The sequence below is a fragment of the Nicotiana tabacum genome, chromosome 1, assembly GCF_000715075.1.
Source record: "Nicotiana tabacum cultivar K326 chromosome 1, ASM71507v2, whole genome shotgun sequence".
Classification (NCBI taxonomy): Eukaryota; Viridiplantae; Streptophyta; class Magnoliopsida; order Solanales; family Solanaceae; genus Nicotiana; species Nicotiana tabacum.
The window spans coordinates 106,182,263-106,201,303 of record NC_134080.1 but is presented as its reverse complement, the minus strand read 5'-3'; the positions used below and the strand labels follow the sequence as shown (position 1 = coordinate 106,201,303).

Here is a 19,041-nt window from a genome sequence, read left to right as displayed (position 1 = left end):
TCCTTAAATTATTATATAGAACTAAATTAAGTTATAAAAGCGTAAATTAACTCCCAATAACAATTAACGCACAATTAAGTAATAATTAAGCATAAATTGTACAATTGGACATTAAATGCTAAAAATGCCTATTTTTGTAATTTTCAATTTTTGTAAAACAAACTTAATTACTAACAATTGTAGAATTAAATCCTACATGCAAAATGCGACAAATTTTTGTATTTTTATTAATTTAACAAATAAACATGCATAGACAAATACAAATAATTATCCCAAAAATGTCACAAAAATTCTCAAAATTGCACACCAAGGAAAATCATTTTATTTTGAATTTTTGGGAGTAATTCTTTCATAGGGAAAAAATCACGTGCTTACAATTGTTCACTCTCATAACAAGGAGGAGGAACTATAGAATCATGCTCATCCCAAAGGTCTTTCAACTTAGAGTAATATACAGAAATAGAGGAAACTCCTTGTGTTATAGTAGCAATTGCTTTATGCAAATGATATGCTCGAGAAGTGTTTACCTTATCAAATATCTCCTTGAGATCCTTCCAAACCAACAAAGCATCAGAACGAAACAGAATTCCACTGAGTAGGTCTGCATTCACATTGCTCATTAACCATGAAACCACAATTGCATTACACCGTTCCCACTGTTTTTGCAATTCTCCTTCGAAATCCTTTTTCACAACATATCCATCCACAAAACCTAGTTTATTTCTTCTCTAAAAGTGCAACTTTCATCGCACGACTCCATAGTGTGTGATTTTCCATCCCAATCAATTGGATTCCTACAGAGAGAGAACCCGGTGTATCTGAAGGATATAAATAGAGTGGATGTGTGTAATCGAGAGTTTGAGACATAGAAATCACTCTATTAGCTGCTCCGTCTGGAGTACCGCTAGTTGATTCATCAATCGGTATTTGAACAAAAAAAATTAGGGTTTACAAATGATCTTCTACAATCAACAAAATTTGAACATGCATGGACTGAAATTCCTCGATCTTCACTGCAAATCTCCCGATAGTTGGGCCACATTGAGAGTAATCTCTCTGTAAACTTTGCTCAATTCAATCAGATTGAGAAGAAATAGTGGTTGCCATTGTAGAAGAGAGAGGGAGAAGAAAGCAATGGAACAGGAGAAATCATATTCTGTTAAAATGACGACTAACTATTACAAGTCGTGGTCCCACTATCTTTATACAACTAATATTTAACTAACTACACTCACTATTAACTATGGTTTAACTAACTTAAGTTAACTATACAATGGTTAACTATTAGCATCAACACTACTACTAGTATCAGCACTACTACTAGTATCATTTACACTCTCTGATAGTAGGGTCATCTTGAGAGTAATTTTTTCGATAGTCGGACCACATTAAGAGTAATCTCTTCAATAGTCGAGTCATCTTGAGAGTAATCTCTCCGATAGTCAAGCCACCTTGAGAGTAATATTTCTCATATTTGGACGGGGATAATGGAATTTTCTCATATTTGGACGGGGATAAGTATTCCATAAATACCCTTGTTAAACAAGAAGATATCATTTTATTCTTGGCTAACAAAAAAAGAACAAGCAAAGAAAATGCAAAAGAAGATAAAAGAAATTACCTCAAGTACTAGCACTTTTGAGTCGTCAAAACACGAATTCAAGAGCCGCTTGAAGATGACGAAATTGATTGATGCTCATTTGACATGGAATGTGGTGTTTATATAGATTTCCGAAGGACACTAACTGAAGGATTAATCACGATGTGGGATACGGTTAGTACTCCTGTTGGAAGTTGGTTATTGTAAGGCGGTTGACATTGGCTTCTCCAAATTAAATTCAATTAAATTCAATTTGGACGGTATGACAAGTCACTGTAAGGATAGGATTCTTTTCCATATCTTTCGCATGTAGTATTTGTCTCCTTATTGGAAATGACAAAGGTGTAGGTTTGTACCACATTGTTAACTCACGTGAGCAATCATGTGAATATCTTTTACCTTGAAAAATGGTCTTGATCATAGTCATGACAATTAAGTCTCAATTGATACGTAAGCAAACTTCATTGAAATTTGAGATTGGAAGCTACTTAATGTTAGGAAATACGTAAATTTTTCAAAAGTAAATGAAATATTTTCTCAAGTCTGTTAGGTTTGGCATATCTAAGAAACAAATTACATTTCAAACTCAAGGGCTTAAATTATTTAATGTTTACTTCGTGATTTTGTCTTTGAAGTTCTAACAATCCTACGCTACGGCAAGTTTTGAAGTAAGAGCCATTTGTAAGCAATTAAAATTTTATTAAATTTAAATTCATAAAAATTTTGAATTTAATCTCAAATGTGGTCATATCACACTTCAATTTGATTAGTCAGAAAGAGTTTATTCTTATCACAACTCCTCCTTTTTACAACTATAAATAGGAGTTTTCATAACTCAGACAAGATATCATAAGTTATAACAAGAAGCAACAAAGAGCTCGTCGATCAAACGCTGTAAATTCCTCTATAAGTTTCAAGCTTCAAACTCGAGAACAAATCAAGTTCAAGCTCAAGAACGAAGAACAAATAAAGGTAAAGTTCAAGCAATTAAGATCAAGCTCAAGAACAAGATCATCGTTTGTTGCAGTAACTACATATTCAAGATCAAGCTCAAAGACCCTTGAATTTATTTACTATTGGAAAAGTAGAATCAGAGGATTCATAGAGATTGTACACTCATATTATTTGAAATCAAATACTACGATTGTTACAATATTTCCGGTCTTGATTTTATTTTCTCGATACAATTTATTGTCTACACATATATAGCATGATTAAGCTAACATACATGATGCAGATAGTCAAGATGTAAACTACCTCATTGAGAAGGAAATTCATTGGTCCGATTCCATATTTAGACTAAAGAGGTCTAATAATTCATACTCAAACATTAGGTGATACTCAAAGCCAGAGGGGACATAAAGCCCATTTGGATTAGCTGATTTGAAATAGTTGATAAACATTAGGTGCTGAAAAGAATTTTTAAATGCTGAAACTGATTTAATAAATAAGCAGTTACGTGTTTGGGTGCAAATGCTGAAATTGATAATAAGTTGTTGTAGTATTTGATAAAAAAAAGTGCTGATAAGCTCTTTTCTGTTAAAATGGCTTAAATAACCTTAGAACTATTTACACTTATAACGGCGTAATCTCTTCAAAATTTTAGATTTCAGATCGATTCAAATACAAAATATTCTATTTGTCATTTTATTTTAAATACAACTGTGCTTAGATAAGATAATTTTTATGAAAAATATAATTTATTTTATCATAAGCATATAATCATAAGTTATAATAATTACTAATAAATTGACAAAAGTTTCTCAGTAAAAAATAAATCTAAATAGTACAAAATATTTGAAGAGAAACAAACATTGTTTTCATCACCACAACACTTAAAAAGCAATACACCAAAAATTTGGTATGTCATCATCTATTACATACAGTTCAAAGATTAATACACATCACAGAGATATAAATATGTAACGGAATAGAAAATTTGCTTATCTTAGATAGTCAATAAGAATTGCAGACTTAAAGATGTGGCAAGAGGGGGGGAGGGGGGTTTAGATTGAATACTTGAGACAGTGAGTATCGATGTAGGAGTTTAGTTCTAAAAAAATATTTTAAGGATAAAATAGTAAAAATCTTGGTCAAACTTAAAGTGCTTATAAGCTAAAAATTCATAAGCTGGGGTGACTAGTTTATGGCTTTTGGCTTATTTTTAACTTATGAGCATTTGGCTTATAAGAACTTTTAACTTTACCAAACGCGCAAATAAGCCGAAAAGTGTTTATAAGCTAGTTTGATCAGCTTATGAGCTTAGCCAAACACCCTCATAGTGTTTACACGTGCAATGAAAGATGAATGTATGACTAACAAACAGTAAATATAGTTTACTTCCATGAGATTGAATCGGGGCATTTGCATTTATACCCGCTTTTTGTGTCACATTTTAACTTGTGCCCGCTTTACAAAAAAAATTACAAGCGTACCCGCTTTTTCGCATAACTTCAGCATACGGGGCTGAAGTAGCAAAGACAATCATGCAAAACTTCAGCATTCTAGTAGCCGGGCCTAAAGTTCAGCTTCAGAGCTGAAGTTTTTGTTTTGTAACTGGCGAGCTGAAGTTTTTGTTTTGTAACTGGCGAATTTCAGCTCTAGAGCTGAAATTTTTGTGTTTGTAACTGGCGAACTTCAATACAGTTATGTACTGGATACGTGCCTATTTTGGCAATTCTTGTTCTCAGGTTCCTTTTTACTCTCCATTTGCGGATTCGAGAGGGCAATCCAAACATCAATTAAGAAGGATATACTTTGCTTTAGCACCTGAAATCAAGTGACAGGAAGCAATTGCGCAATGTATGTACTGACATATACAAATCTGCAATGCAGTTTCTTTACCTTATTGCCTCAACTGCTTGATTTACAAATCTGCAATCTTATTTGTTTTTAAATAATCTGATAAACATATTTATGACAATCATCCCATGAACTGAAGTTTCATAGCAGCACCAACAGCAGAAGAAGAAAGAAGAAGAAGAAGAAGAAGAAGAAGAAGAAGAAGAAGAAGAAGAAGAAGAAGAAGAAGGAGAAGAAGAAGAAGGAGAAGAAGAAGAAAACGAAGAAGGAGAAGGAGGAGGAGAAAGGGGGCTGAAGTTATTTAAAAAGTGGGTACAAGTTAAATGTTTTTAAGAAAATGGGTATAGGTTAAATGAGGGCGACCAAATAGGACGCCCCGTGCAATTTTTACGATTGAATCGGTAAACGATATCCTTCTTGATTTATTCAATCACATCTCACTTCTAATCCAAATGGCTTTCACTTAAGGTGTGTTTGGTACGAAGGAAAATATCTAGGGTGTGTTTGGTATAACGGAAAATATTTTTCGTGGAAAATATTTTTTTGGAAAATAAGTAGTAATTTTATTTATTTTCCGGTGTTTGGTACGGAAATTAAGGAAAATGACTTCTCAAGAGTATTCATAAGTAATTTAGATATAATAAACATGAAGCCGTAAACTTTCAAACCAATAATCTTCCAAACCCTTAAATTTCATAAACTTTCGAAACCGCGGAATTTCGAACCCGTAAACTTTATAATTTCTAAACCCGTAAACTTCCAAACACATAAACCTCCGAACTCATAACTTTGGCACTTGTAAAATTTTGAATCTTTAAACCAATAAATAAAAAAACTAAAACTGAAAAATATATTTAACAAAAAAAAAATGGAGGGGGGGGAGGGGGACGGAAAAAAAAATTGTGCGGGGGGGTTAGGGCTGGGGTGGAGGGGTAGTAGGGATGGTAATGGAAAAATTGAAATTTGAAAAAAAAAGCCTTTTTTGGATAGAGGGGTGGGGTGGGGTGGTGAGGACGGGGAAGGTTGAGAAGGAGTTTTGGAAACTGTTTTCTCTTCTCTTGATAAGGAAAACATTTTCCTCCAATTGGAGAAAAAATTGGAGGAAAATGAGTTCATAAGGAAAATGTTCTCCAAAACATTTAAGCCAACCAAGCATGAGAAAATTGGAAAATATTTTCCGAAAAATGTTTTCCTTTATACCAAATACACCTCTAATTTTCTCATGTTTGGTTGGTTTAAATATTTTGAAAAATATTTTCCTCATGAACTCATTGTTCCCTACCAAAAGACGGGAAAATATTTTTCAAAACTCTTTCTCAACCTTTTTCAACCCTCTTTTCCACCCCACCCCTACCCCATAACATTGCCACCACCACCTCGGCCCCTAAACTCCAACCTATCACCCTCCCCTGTCTTTATCCATTTCGTCTCATATAGTTTTTGCCTGAATTATATATTTTTCAAAATATTTTGTACTGCTTAACCTTAACCAAAACCAAAAAATAAGTAAGAAATTCACCTATTTTCCAAGAAAAATATTTTCGTTCGTACCAAACACATCCTTATTTTCCTTCTTGATATATTCAACATCTCACTTCTAATCCAAATGGCTTTCACCCATTTCCCGAATGATAGAATATCTGCTTCCAACCAACTATATGTGCAATTTTGCTGCAAAGTTTTTATTTTTTCCAAAGGTATATCTTCTCTAATGAAATTCTTTGTGCTTTTCCTTCTATTTTTTTCTTTACAGATTTTGTTGTGATTTTTATGGAAACTCATTGGTGCCTCTCTGATTCTGCTTTAGTACTCCAAAATAAGCTTTTTTCTTTTGGAATTTTTACCTCCTGTAGCAAAGGTTAACACCTTATTTATTTTAAATAAATACTACCATTTAAAAAAAATTATATTCTATAGATACATTTTAAGGTTTATAACAAAATATTTAATTTTGGTTACCTTCTAGCCCTAAGCCACTAAATACGCTATTCAGTTACACTATTTTCTTTCTCTCTCTACTTTGATACATCCTATTCTCTTCCTCCATCCCACTAAAATTTCCGCTCTCCTCCTCCTTCTAACGACATCTTCTCAACTGAAAAATCCAGGAACAGTCCCTAGTCTCTCAGAAACAAAAGCGCTTTCAATTTTTATGTAAGTACCAATGAATTATATGAACTTCAGGCTTTCTGGATCTTAAGGGTGTCATGTTTGAGAGCAGCCTCTAATGAAAAGTGTTAATTCTGTGTTGTTTGTAGGGTAGGTTAATTTTCTTGGCATATCCTTTGTATTTAAGAAAGAAAATATCATTTTCCCTGTTTTTGTTGATCCACATAACATTTCATTTGGGGACATCTAAAGAAGCTCAACAACTATTTACAATCAATGTTCTCTTCTAGATATCTGTTGAAATTTTCACGAAGGCGGCACGTTTTCACTACCGACTTCGGTGAACGGTTCGCCGGAATTTAGGGTTTGCTCTTGAACAAAGACGGCGGAGTTTGGGGCTGAGCAACTTAATTTTCTGTTAATATATTTCAATGTATTTTCATGTATTTCATTGTATTCATTGTCTTTTTTTTCCATTGTAATTCAATGTATCACTTTGTATTTCATTGTATTCACTGTCTCGCTATATACTATGAATGTATTCATATGTTTTTTTTAATTAATATAATTTATGTATTCATATGTATTATATAATTTCTCTGAAGATTACTATGTTTTGGGGTATTTTTTGGTTGAGAATCTTTTTTTATAACTGAAAATACAAAATTTGTGTATTATAATTGAGTTTGTTAAGTTATATTGGGAGTCTATTATGTTAATTGATTCACTTTCCGTTTTAAAAACAGTGTAATCCCATATTTCACGCTGTGAATACCATCGAATACAATAATTTGTCCAGCAGTAATCCAATGTTTCACTCCATAAATACAGTCGAATACAACAACTGATTAGCTGGACTTCTCTGATTCACGCCTATTTTTGTTACTGTATTCATGAATACAATAGCTTAAATACATCAAATACCTCTTATAACCACAGAAAAGATATCTATAATCCGTAATATAGCAAAATGATATCTATAGATGGCTAATTACTATTAAAAGATAGTGCTTTATGAAAATTTCTCTTTCTTTTCTAGATGGCTACCATGAAAAATAAGTCAAACAAATGGAGAATGAAATAAAAGTTTCCTTGAGCGATAACCAAATATTGAAACCACAAAGTAATCATCATCTAAACACCAGCAGAAAGACTGGTAAAAATACATTTATTTTTGACAACGAACATGGGCAGCATTTGAAGACAGCTTGTTTTTTTTCTGAAAACATCGTTGAAAATTGAAAATCAACCACAAAGACATGGAACAACTCAATGTTCCAGTAACATGAAGGTTACATAAAGCTCATACAAGCAGATGACGTGTTAGTACTAGCATGTCTGCTCATCTGCATAGCACCAGACTGCTGAGTTTTTACAGCGGCAGCTCCCTCAAGCATCTACAGCCAAGAAAAAACCAAATGATATCAATAAGCTTGCTGTAAAACACTAAACCAGTAAGATGGAAGAAGCTGTTTTTCCAAGGATGTCAATTTTCACCATTCGGGGAGCAAGAACTTTCTTGAAGAGAAGTCAGAAGGAGCCATTGGAATGGATATAGAGAGCTGTGTAGTGGAGAAATTGTTTTTGTTGGATTCCTCATCATCAAGGTTGGACCACAATTCTTTAGCAGTGGGCCATTCGTTAAAGAAAGGGCGCATTGACTGCTGCTCCTGCTTTACTGTTCCAGGTGAATCAATTTCACTGCCAAAGAAGCAATGCTGGTGTCGTCGTTTTGAAATTGTTGAATCAATCATTGGCTCAAGTAGATTAGGTAGATGCATCTGCTGTGAGCTATCCAGCAACTGAGAATCATTTTTTGGTCTCGCCGCGGGGCTTGAAGAAACTTGAGAGGGCAATACCCATGTGCTGTCCATGCTGGTCCCCATCCCTAAATTTCTGACAGTTGCAGAAGTTTCTGAAGATAAATTATGCTCATCAGCATCAGGAGCAATTCCATGGAGATACCTGTGATACATTTTGGCATTAGATGAAACTGGATGTTATAACACTTATTTCTCCGAAGGCAATACAAGCTGACTGCAGCCAAGAACAGTATTCGTAAAGGGACAAAGGCAAACTACCCAAACAATAAGTACACACTTAATCAGAATAAGGGCATGAGAAGAGTAAACGGAGCTTCTTCAAATTGCCAAGATTTTTGTTGTCAACTTCCTTATAGGGTGGATAAAAAGTACCCCCCCCCCCCCCAAAAAAAAAAAAAAAGAAACCCCACAAGAAAAGAAAGAAGAATGCACTCAGAAATAAAGATAAGGCAGGAGTGACATAAACACAAAGGGAGCTGATGCACAGTAAGCACGGGATATGCATCCTTCAGCACCATGTGCTATTAGTTGGAGTATGACAGACTACTGTTGGTGTAAAGTAATCACCATTTAAAACTGAGTTGTCATTCTCCAAATCATTAGAGATGAGTCCTGTGAAAAATACAAGATTATCGTGGTAGATCAAAACACTTCCAACCTTCCATCACTGAGCTCGGCAGTTTCATGCTAATAAACACATACTATGCCTAGTGGGATCTAGCTTATGACTTGATAAGTAACTGGAAAATACTTTATCCTTCTTGTTTTGCCAGAACTGTTAGAATATTTATGTAAATACAAAATAGTAGTAAATAACCCTAATCTCATATGTATTAGGAGTAGGACATGTTATGTATATATATAGGGCTCATTGTATCATGTTTAATATATGAGAATAATATCAATAATATTTTCTCCCGTGCTTTCTCACATGGTATCAAAGCAACAGTGAAAGATTTATCGCTGTGCATAAATTCCAACGACTCCGGGAAGAGAAATCAGTCACCGGAAGCCTTTTTCCAGCGACTTTTTCAAGGTTGTTTGCGTCTGCATTGTCTCTGTCAGTGTTGTGCAAAATCTAACACTACCACAAGAGTCGCCACTGTCCGACGACCAAACCCTAGAAAAAATCTCCGGCAAACAGCAGCCCACGCGCCACCAGAAGCTCACGCGCGTGAGCCCACACGCCGGCGCGTGCAACACCCTCCGTCCACTTTTTTGAAAAAATTTCTTCAGAATAGTTGGGTCGTGTACCAATTCCGACCCCACCCATACTGTTTTCGTTTGATTCCGACCACTTTGAGTTTTTCCGGCGACTACACTGATTTTTTCCGGAAGCTACAGTAATTTTCCGGCAAAACAGTGTTTCCTTCATCTGTTTCAACGAGTTTTCAGTTGACTCTTTCTGTTATTTGGTGATAATCCAACGATGTCTTTGGGAGTCGATGCCTTCGGGTCTAAAAACCCAGGTTCTGGCAATTCCGGTGTTATGATTACCTCAGAACCTTTAATGGGAAGTTCAAACTACTTGACTTGGGCTTCGTCTGTCAAGTTGTGGTGTAAAGGTCAAGGTGTTCAAGATCATCTAATCACAAAGTCTAGCGAAGGAGATAAAAAAGGCCAAAGCACTTTGGGAGAAGATCGATGTTCAATTATGCAGTATTTTGTGGCGATCTATTGATTCCAAGTTGATGCCCTTGTTTCGTCCATTCCAGACATGTTATTTGGTTTGGGAAAAGGCTCGCACTTTATACACTAATGACATATCTCGTTTCTATGATGTGATATCGCGGATGACAAATTTAAAGAAACATGAATTAGATATGTCTACTTACTTGGGACAAGTACAGGCAGTCATGGAGGAATTTGAGAAGTTGATGCCAGTTTCTGCTAGTGTTGCAAAGCAGCAAGAGCAGCGACAAAAGATGTTTCTAGTTCTTACTCTTGTTGGGCTTCCTAATGATCTTGACTCAGTACGCGATCAGATTTTGGCTAGTCCGACTGTCCCCACAGTTGATGAATTATTCTCTCGATTACTTCGCCTTGCTGCAGCACCAAGTCACCCAGTGATCTCATCACAGACATTTGACTCATCTGTTCTCGCATCCCAGACAGTGGACAATCGGGCATCTCATACTATAGAGAATAGACGAGGAGGAGGTCGCTTTGGAAGATCTAGACCCAAGTGCTCTTATTGTCATAAACTTGGACACACTCGTGACATGTGCTATTCTTTACATGGTCGCCCACCCAAAAATGCTTATGTTGCTCAGACCGAGACTACAGGTAACCAGGGATTTTCTTTATCTGAAGGGGAGTATAATGAGTTCCTTCAGTATCGAGCAAGTAAGCAGACATCTCCACAAGTAGCCTCTGTTGCTCAGATTGATACTTTTACTGCTGGTAATTCTTTTGCTTGTATTTCCCAGTCTAGTACTCTTGGACAATGGGTTGTGGACTCGGCCGCTTCTGATCATATCTCTGATAATAAATCACTTTTGTCAAATATTGCGTATTCACAGTCTCTTCCCACTGTTACTTTAGTCAATGGGTCTCAAACTAAAGCAAAAGGTGTTGGACAAGCGAATCCCCTACCCTCTGTCACTCTAGATTCCGTTCTTTATGTCCCTGGCTGTCCTTTTAATCTTGCATCTGTTAGTCGTTTGACTCGTGCCCTCCATTGTGGTATATATTTTATTGATGATTCTTTTATTATGCAAGACCGCAGTACGGGACAGACGATTGGGACATCCAAGCTTATCCAAGCTTCAGAAGATGGTGCCTAGTTTGTCTAGTTTATCTATATTAGAGTGTGAGTCATGTCAGCTCGGGAAACATACCCGAGCCTCCTTTCCTCGTAGTATTGAGAGTAATGCAGAGTCTGTTTTTTCTTTAGTTCATTCTGATATATGGGGTCCTAGTAGAGTCAGTTCAACCTAGGGATTTCGTTATTTTGTTAGTTTCATTGATGATCATTCAAGATGTACTTGGATTTTCTTAATGAAAGATCGTTCTGAGTTGTTTCCTATATTCCAGAATTTTTGTGCTGAAATTAAAAATCAATTTGGTGTTTCCATTCGCACTTTTCGCAGTGATAATGCCTTAGAATATTTATCCTCTCAATTTCAGCAGTTTATGACTTCTCAAGGAATTATTCATCAGACCTCTTGTCCTTATACCCCTCGGCAAAATGGGGTTGCAGAGAGAAAGAATAGGCACATCATTGAGACTGCTCGCACACTTCTCATTGAATCTCATGTTCCGTTGCGTTTTTTGGGTGATGCAGTTCTCACAGCTTGTTATTTGGTTAATCGGATGCCTTCTTCTCCCATCCAGAATCAGATACTGTATGCAGTATTGCTTCCCCAATCACCCTTATACTCTATTCCCCCTTGTATTTTTGGGAGCACTTGTTTCGTTCATAACTTAGCCCCGGGGAAAGATAAGTTAGCTCCTCGTGCTCTCAAGTGTGTCTTCCTTGGTTATTCTCGTGTTCAGAAGGGATATCGTTGTTACTCACCTAATCTTCGCAGGTACTTTATGTCCTCTGACGTCACATTTTTTGAGTCTAAACCTTTCTTTACCTCTTCTGACCATTCTGACCACCTTGATATATCTGAGGTCTTACCTATACCGACCATTAAGGAGTCTACTATAGCTCCTCCTTCACTTTCCGCCACAGAAGTCTTACCCGAGTCTACTATAGCTCCTCCTTCACCTTCCGCTACAAAAGTCTTACCCATTCCAACCGTTGGGGAGTCTAGTATGGCTCCTCCTAGACTCTCTGCCACAGGAACACCACTCTTGACATATCATCGTCGTCCGTACTCAGCATCAGGCCCAGCTGATTCACGTCCTACGCCGGACCCTGCTCCTTCTGCGGACTTGTCTCTTCCTAGTACACCGATTGCACTTCGGAAAGGTATACGGACCACCCTTAATCCTAATCCCCATTATGTCGGTTTAAGTTATCATTGTTTATCATCACTCTATTATGCTTTTCTATCTTCTTTGTCCTCTATTACCATCCCTAAGTCTACAGGTGAAGCATTGTCTCATCCAGGATGGCGACAAGCTATGATTGAAGAGATGTCTGCTTTACATACGAGTGGTACTTGGGAGCTCGTCCCTCTTCCTTCAGGTAAATCTACTGTTGGTTGTCGTTGGGTGTATGCAGTCAAGGTTGGTCCGGATGGTAAGGTTGATCGTCTTAAGGCTCGTCTTGTTGCCAAGGAATATACTCAGATATTTGGGCTCGATTCCAGTGATACCTTCTCTCCCGTGGCTAAGATAGCATCAGTCCGCCTTTTTCTATCCATGGCTGTTGTTCGCCATTGGCCCCTCTATCAGCTGGACATTAAGAATGTTTTTTTACACAGTGACCTTGAGGATGCAGTTTATATGGAGCAACCACCTAGGTTTGTTGCTTAGGGGGAGTCTCGTGGCCTTGTATGCCGCTTGCGCCGGTCACTTTATGGTCTAAAGCAGTTTCCTCGAGCCTGGTTTAGTAAGTTCAGCACAGTTATCCAGGAATTTGGCATGACTCGGAGTGAAGCTGATCACTCTGTATTTTATCGGCATTCTGCTTCGAGTCTCTGTATTTATCTGGTGGTCTATGTTGACGACATTGTTATTACCGGCAATGACCAGGATGGTATTACTAAATTGAAGCAACATCTCTTTCAACACTTTCAGACTAAGGATCTGGGCAAACTAAAGTATTTTCTGGGTATTGAGGTTGCTCAGTCTAGCTCAGGTATTGTGATCTCACAACGGAAGTATGCCTTAGATATTCTTGAGGAGACAGGAATTACAGGTTGTAGACCTGTTGACACTCCAATGGATCCGAATTCTAAAACGTCTGCCAGGACAGGGGGAGCCTCTTAGCGATCCTACAAGATATAGGCGGTTGGTTGGTAAATTAAATTACCTTACTGACAAGACCTGACATTTCCTTTCCTGTGAGTGTTGTGAGTCAGTTTATGGATTCTCCCTGTGATAGTCATTAGGATGCAGTTGTTCGCATTCTTCAGTATATAAAATCAACTCCAGGCAAAGGTTTATTGTTTGAGGATCGAGGCCATGAGCAGATCATTGGATACTCAGATGCTGATTGGGCAGGATCACCTTTTGATAGATGTTCTACTTCTGGATATTGTGTCTTAGTAGGAGGAAATTTGGTATCTTGGAAGAGTAAGAAACAGAATGTGGTTGCTCGATCTAGTGCAGAAGCAGAATATCGAGCAATGGCTATGGCGACATGTGAGCTAATTTGGATCAAACAGTTGCTCAAGGAATTGAAATTTGGTGAGATTAGTCAGATGGGACTTGTGTGTGATAATCAAGTTGCTCTTCATATTGCGTCAAATCTAGTGTTCCATGAGAGAACTAAACACATTGAGATTGACTGTCACTTTGTCAGAGCAAAGATACTCTCGGGAGATATTGCTACAAAGTTTGTGAAGTCGAATGATCAGCTTGCAGATATTTTCACCAAGTCCCTCACTGTCCTCGTATTAACTACATATGTAACAAGCTCGATACATATGATTTATATGCACCAGCTTGAGGGGGAGTGTTAGAATATTTATGTAAATACAAAATAGTAGTAAATAACCCTAATCCCATATGTATTATGAGTAGGACATGTTATGTATATATATAGGGCTCATTGTATCATGTTTAATATATGAGAATAATATCAATAATATTTTCTCTCGTGCTTTCTCACAATAACATTAGGAGTCCATATAGGAGAAGCCTTTGGTGTCTTGCATGCATATATTGATGTTACTCCTCCTTGTAAGTACAACTAAAGGCAAGCATATATGCTTTCCAACTTCCAAAAAACTAAACTTGACGTGTTAAAATTGATGTCTTTGAAAATATATTCTATTACCTTCATTGATAACAACCAATAATCTCGGGCGTATGTTATTATTGCAACTTCCAGAATGGGCCTAAGATTTCCAAGAATGGAAGAGAAATGCATATTAAAGGTTACTTATAATGGTGTTCAATTATTAGAGACAGAATTGCCAAAGTTATTCAAATCAAAATTCTATTTCCTTTTTGTCTGATAAATATTCCTGCGACTAGGTTATGCAACTCTCTCTGGGATAAGTGCAACTCCCAGGTTCATTTACAAGAGAAATAAACAATTGCAATTTAGTAGCAAGAAAAGCACATTCAAGGACACAACTCTACAACCGACACCAGCATTCACACGAGTGTTATCATGTTGCATGAAATTCGAGCGGCGTCACACTCACACAGGCACCTCAAATATCTATACCCACAGGATCCAACCATAGATACAGGATCACAACACAACTCTGACCTGAAAATTGACATACCTGAAGGGCCAATGCTACATTTGAAAGGAAAACATGAGTCTCAATAGCTATTTGTAATGTTCGCCCTCACTATTTATCATCTTGCTTATGATATGACTTGCTGCATCTGAACATAATCAGTCTTTTTGCACCTATTCATGTCAGGACCTTAACAGTTCCAGAGGGAGTAGGAAACAACTTTTAGAGGTGGATCAATAATAACTTATCAGGCCCTCAAATTCTACCGAACTGGTAGGTCTCAAATTAGCAAAAGAGGAAAGATGAAGTGAAGGCTTACAGGCGACAAAAATGGATCATAAGTAGACAAAAAATGGGCAAAAAAACGTTGATGCCATGATAACAGTCTCCCAAGTCCCTACATAGCATCCTCCAGATGTAAAGATTTGAGTAGAACATTTCTATATTTTATCAGCCAAATAACAACATACCCAATATATTTCTCAGTGTGGGGTCAGCAATGTGGGGTTGGTCGGTCTGGGAAGGGTAATGTGTGACCTTACTCCTACCTTGCGGAGGTAGAGAGGCTGTTTCTAATAGACTTCTATCTTTATCAGCCAAAAAAAAAAAGACAAAACATAGAATCACTCATTGGAACAAGTAGAGTGTTAAACCACATGATACACAGCCCAAGATCAAGGCTTGAAGCAACATGTTGGAGTAATTAAGATGACAGATTCAGTTAGAGTGCCAACTGACGGAAAAACAAATTTAGGCCACAATGTAGTCGAAGTAACACGAGAACACCAAGATAAGTGTAGCCAAGGAAAAGAAGTCCTACTGAAGACAAAAAGGAGGTACCTATAGTCCTTGGTATCTATTCCATAGGACACAGGCTCCATCTGCAACTTTGTTGCACTGCTTCCATAATTCAGTTCTTCTGAATTAGCAACAGAATATAATGGCATGTGCTGGAAACTTCCACTGCTGCTACTTTGGAAACTTCCTCTTGTACTGCTGCTCCCAGTAGTAATGTGCGACATACTAGTCGACAAGGACTGGGAAGCAGATTGAGATTCCACAGGCTTTCTTGAACGGTTGCGACCTCGATGCATGTGCCGCTCACAATATTTGGAGTCAGGATATGCATCTTTCGAGCACCTCCACTTCTTTCCATCAGTCCTTCTACACCTTCCAGGCTCAGGGTCAAACTTCTTTCCGTAATAGGAACAATAGCCCACTGCACATGGAATATACAAACCATTAAGCTCCAAGATAATGTAGTATAGCCGCACCACTGCCCTGAAAGAAGTCCTTTTAGGGCACAAGAAAATATATAGCAAGATCCGATTAGCCACACGGCAATCAGAAATCAATGAAATAGGAGCATACCACAACACAAAGTTCCCACTACCGGAGCACTTATACACGGCATCGAAAGTAAGCACATCTGTAAACTATACATGATCTGTGGCGGATGTATCAACAAATATTAGTTTCTGAACCATGATTTTAAAAGTATAGCGAGTTCAGTCTAAGAGTTTAAGAGATTGAACCATCAAGTTAAAATTCTGGATCTGCCGTTGTTCATGATGGTATACAACTTAAATAAACATCGGATAAGCCCCTAAAAGGCAAAAACAAGTGTGTTTCTACTACATTGACACAAAAAATGACAAAGCTATAACTCACTAGATGCCAACCCGACGGAAAAAGTCTCTCCTAGAACCAAACCATATATGTACATATTAAATGCAAACAAAAAGGCAACAATTGCACAGTCCTAACAAGACAGACAGTATTCAACAATGCCAAAAAAGGAGCCTTTTTTCCAGATCTGCATGCTTCAATAAAACCATCAAAGTGAAGTAACCATCAATTCTTCACGAACATATGAAAAAAAGACAGTGGCAAATGAAGAAGAAAGAAGAAACATACAGCTGGGGTGATGAAAGAACCTAGCAGAGATGGCTTCAAAACTCCGACGAATTGGAACAACGAGGTCCGGTGGAACAGGTAGACCTGCCACCAGGTACTTGTATATCATTGCCTGATGCTCCAGCTCCTGCCATTGCACTGCCGTGAATGGTGGCCGGTAACCATACCCATACCCCCCTCCCCCCACCACTGATGTAGAGGTGCTGCCACTCATCTCCCAACAAAATATTTTACCAAATTTTACCCACTTTCCACTTTTTTCACTGTCACTGAAAAAGCTGCACCTAGAAATCAACACAAACAGCAGTTAATACACAAACATAAAATAAATATACACAGAGGTCAGAGAGAGAGAGAGAACGTGTTCTTTTTCTGTTATGTGTGTGTGTGAGAGAGAGATATAGAAGCAAAAGGTTGTTGAGGTTACCTAAGAGGGGGACAGATCTAGGGTTTGGACACGCATGGAAGTAGAGAGCAGAGAGAGAAAAAGCTGAGGAAGGCAAACAAAACACATAAAGTGAAGTGAGATTTAAGTAGAGTGAATCAAGAGACAAAGTGATAGTAATAATATAGAACCAGTACTTATCTACAAGACAAATTAATGATGTTCATTAGATTACATACTACTTTGATTACTTAAATGGAGATTTCTCAATGTTGACGTTGTAGTTTAGCAGATGAAGAAACAGAGGGAACGAAGAAAATGAGAGACAATAGCATATAGTAGTAGTACTAACGTACAAGACAAATAAATGAGATTCATCACATTACCTCTAGTATTTTCATTGCTTCACATTGTAGTTTAGGAGATGAAGAGAGACAGGGGAGTTTAGTCAAAGGTAATGAAGGGATTAAGGTTTAAGAATGGAGTGTTGTTGGTTAAGGAAGCATTGGGACATGGGAATAAAGGGAGTGGGGTATGAGATTAGAGAAAGGGGACCTTACTCCTTAGGGAGTGGGGTAGAGTCAATTATGTCTTGTTGTGGTCCAATGATGTAACACCCCTTACTCTTTTTTCATCTTTCAAATTGGTCATGTGATTGTTATCATGACCCCAAAGATGCAAACTTTGTCCTTAAGCCTCAACAATTATTAACAATGACCTACAAAAGATTTTTTTCTTTTTGATTTTTCATTCGGTGTCGGTATTTGTATTGGAGCTCGACTATATTCAAATTCGCACCGAATAGAGCCTCATTTGGGGAAAGCACTCCCTAACAAGAATTTTCCATATCCAGGATTCGAACTCAAGACATCTAGTTAAGAAAGGAACAGTCTCATTCACTGTACCACATCCTTTAGTGGTACTTAAAAAAGATCTTGTGTTATGCTTGTTTTTAACTTTATGCTTTTTCTTTGAGTAAGGAGGTGAAATATCTTTTCTTTAAGGAATAAGCTCCAAAACAAGAAAGACTAGTTTGGTGGGCTTGTACTTGTACAACATAATTTAATCTCAATGATAAAATTTAAGATTACATTTAGTTGCAACGTGAAATTTACATTATTAATTTTAATCGTTGTAAAACTTATGTACGGTGATATAAAACTCTAGAAAATGAAACATTACATTATTTATCAAAAGCTTTATATTAAAAACTAAATAATTTTTTGCCTCATCCCAAAATTTCACAACGTGAATAACCTTAATAATTTTCGTCCAATAGGACTCTGCAACACTATTTATAAGGTTATTACGAAAATTATTGTGAACAGAATCAAGCCCTACATTGACAAACTAATTGACCTTTACCAAACTAGCTTCCTCAAAGGAAGAAGAACTAGTGATAACGCCATTATTATTCAAGAAATGATTCACCATTTCCAAAAAATTAAAGGTCACCAGGGGAAGATCCTTCTACAAGTTGACCTTGAAAAAACTTTCGATAGACTTGAATGGTCCTTCATTTACCGCGCCTTACTCTTCTTTAATTTTCCCCTGCGTATCACAAAGCTTATTATGAGCTGCATCAGTACATCTAGAATTGCTATCGTAGTCAATGGTTCCAAATTGATTTTTTCTATCCATCAAGAGGTATACGACAAGGCGACCCAATGCCTCTGTATCTTTTTATACTATGCATGAAATTATTGTCCAAATATATAAATCATTAAGTTAACATTGGACTCTGGGACCTAATAAAACTCAATCCCACTGGCACATCTCTCTCACATCTATTCTATGCGGATGACTTAACTCTCTCAGCCAATGCCAACTTAAAGTCAATCCACACAATTAAGCGTAGCTTTCACTTCTTCTCTCAACTCTCTGGGCGAAAAATCAATAACACTAAATCAAAAATCATCTTCTCGCGAAACTGTGATACTCAAACCAAAACTCACCTTGCCAATATTCTTAACATTAGAATATGTGAAAATTTTGGTAAATATTTGGGATTCTCTATTCTCACTTGTAAGCCTAAGGCCTCCTATGTACGCTACATCATTGACAACATGAACACTAAGCTTGCCAGTTGGA

General features: G+C 37.1%; 1 protein-coding gene across 3 annotated transcripts; it reads right to left on the bottom strand.

Annotated features, from left to right (window-relative positions):
* Positions 1 to 7,621: 7,621 nt before the first annotated feature.
* LOC107825286 (growth-regulating factor 4-like) lies at positions 7,622 to 17,475 on the bottom strand. 3 transcript variants are annotated; one of them, XM_075252677.1, is made up of 6 exons: positions 17,337 to 17,475; positions 16,993 to 17,055; positions 16,566 to 16,849; positions 15,489 to 15,867; positions 8,009 to 8,476; positions 7,622 to 7,908 (listed from the first exon to the last, which is right to left on the bottom strand). In XM_075252677.1, coding segments are annotated over exons 3-6 (1,062 nt in total). In that variant the 5' UTR covers positions 16,780 to 16,849; positions 16,993 to 17,055; positions 17,337 to 17,475; the 3' UTR covers positions 7,622 to 7,907. The 3 variants fall into 3 exon arrangements, with proteins under 3 accessions (XP_075108778.1, XP_075108779.1, XP_075108782.1); XM_075252678.1 differs by lacking the exon at positions 17,337 to 17,475 and adding an exon at positions 17,190 to 17,311; XM_075252681.1 differs by lacking the exon at positions 16,993 to 17,055 and having other exon boundaries at positions 17,337 to 17,474.
* Between the last annotated feature and the right edge of the window lie 1,566 nt (positions 17,476 to 19,041).

Bases quoted from the DNA above. Each gene is read 5' to 3' on its own strand.
- LOC107825286 (XM_075252677.1), bottom strand. From the start codon at position 16,779: ATGAGTGGCAGCACCTCTACATCAGTGGTGGGGGGAGGGGGGTATGGG. The intron at 15,868-16,565 runs GTATGTTTCTTC...TTCCATGTGCAG, and splicing joins GTTCTTTCATCACCCCAGCT to TGGGCTATTGTTCCTATTAC. The intron at 8,477-15,488 runs GTACCTCCTTTT...AATGTATCACAG, and splicing joins ATAGATACCAAGGACTATAG to GTATCTCCATGGAATTGCTC.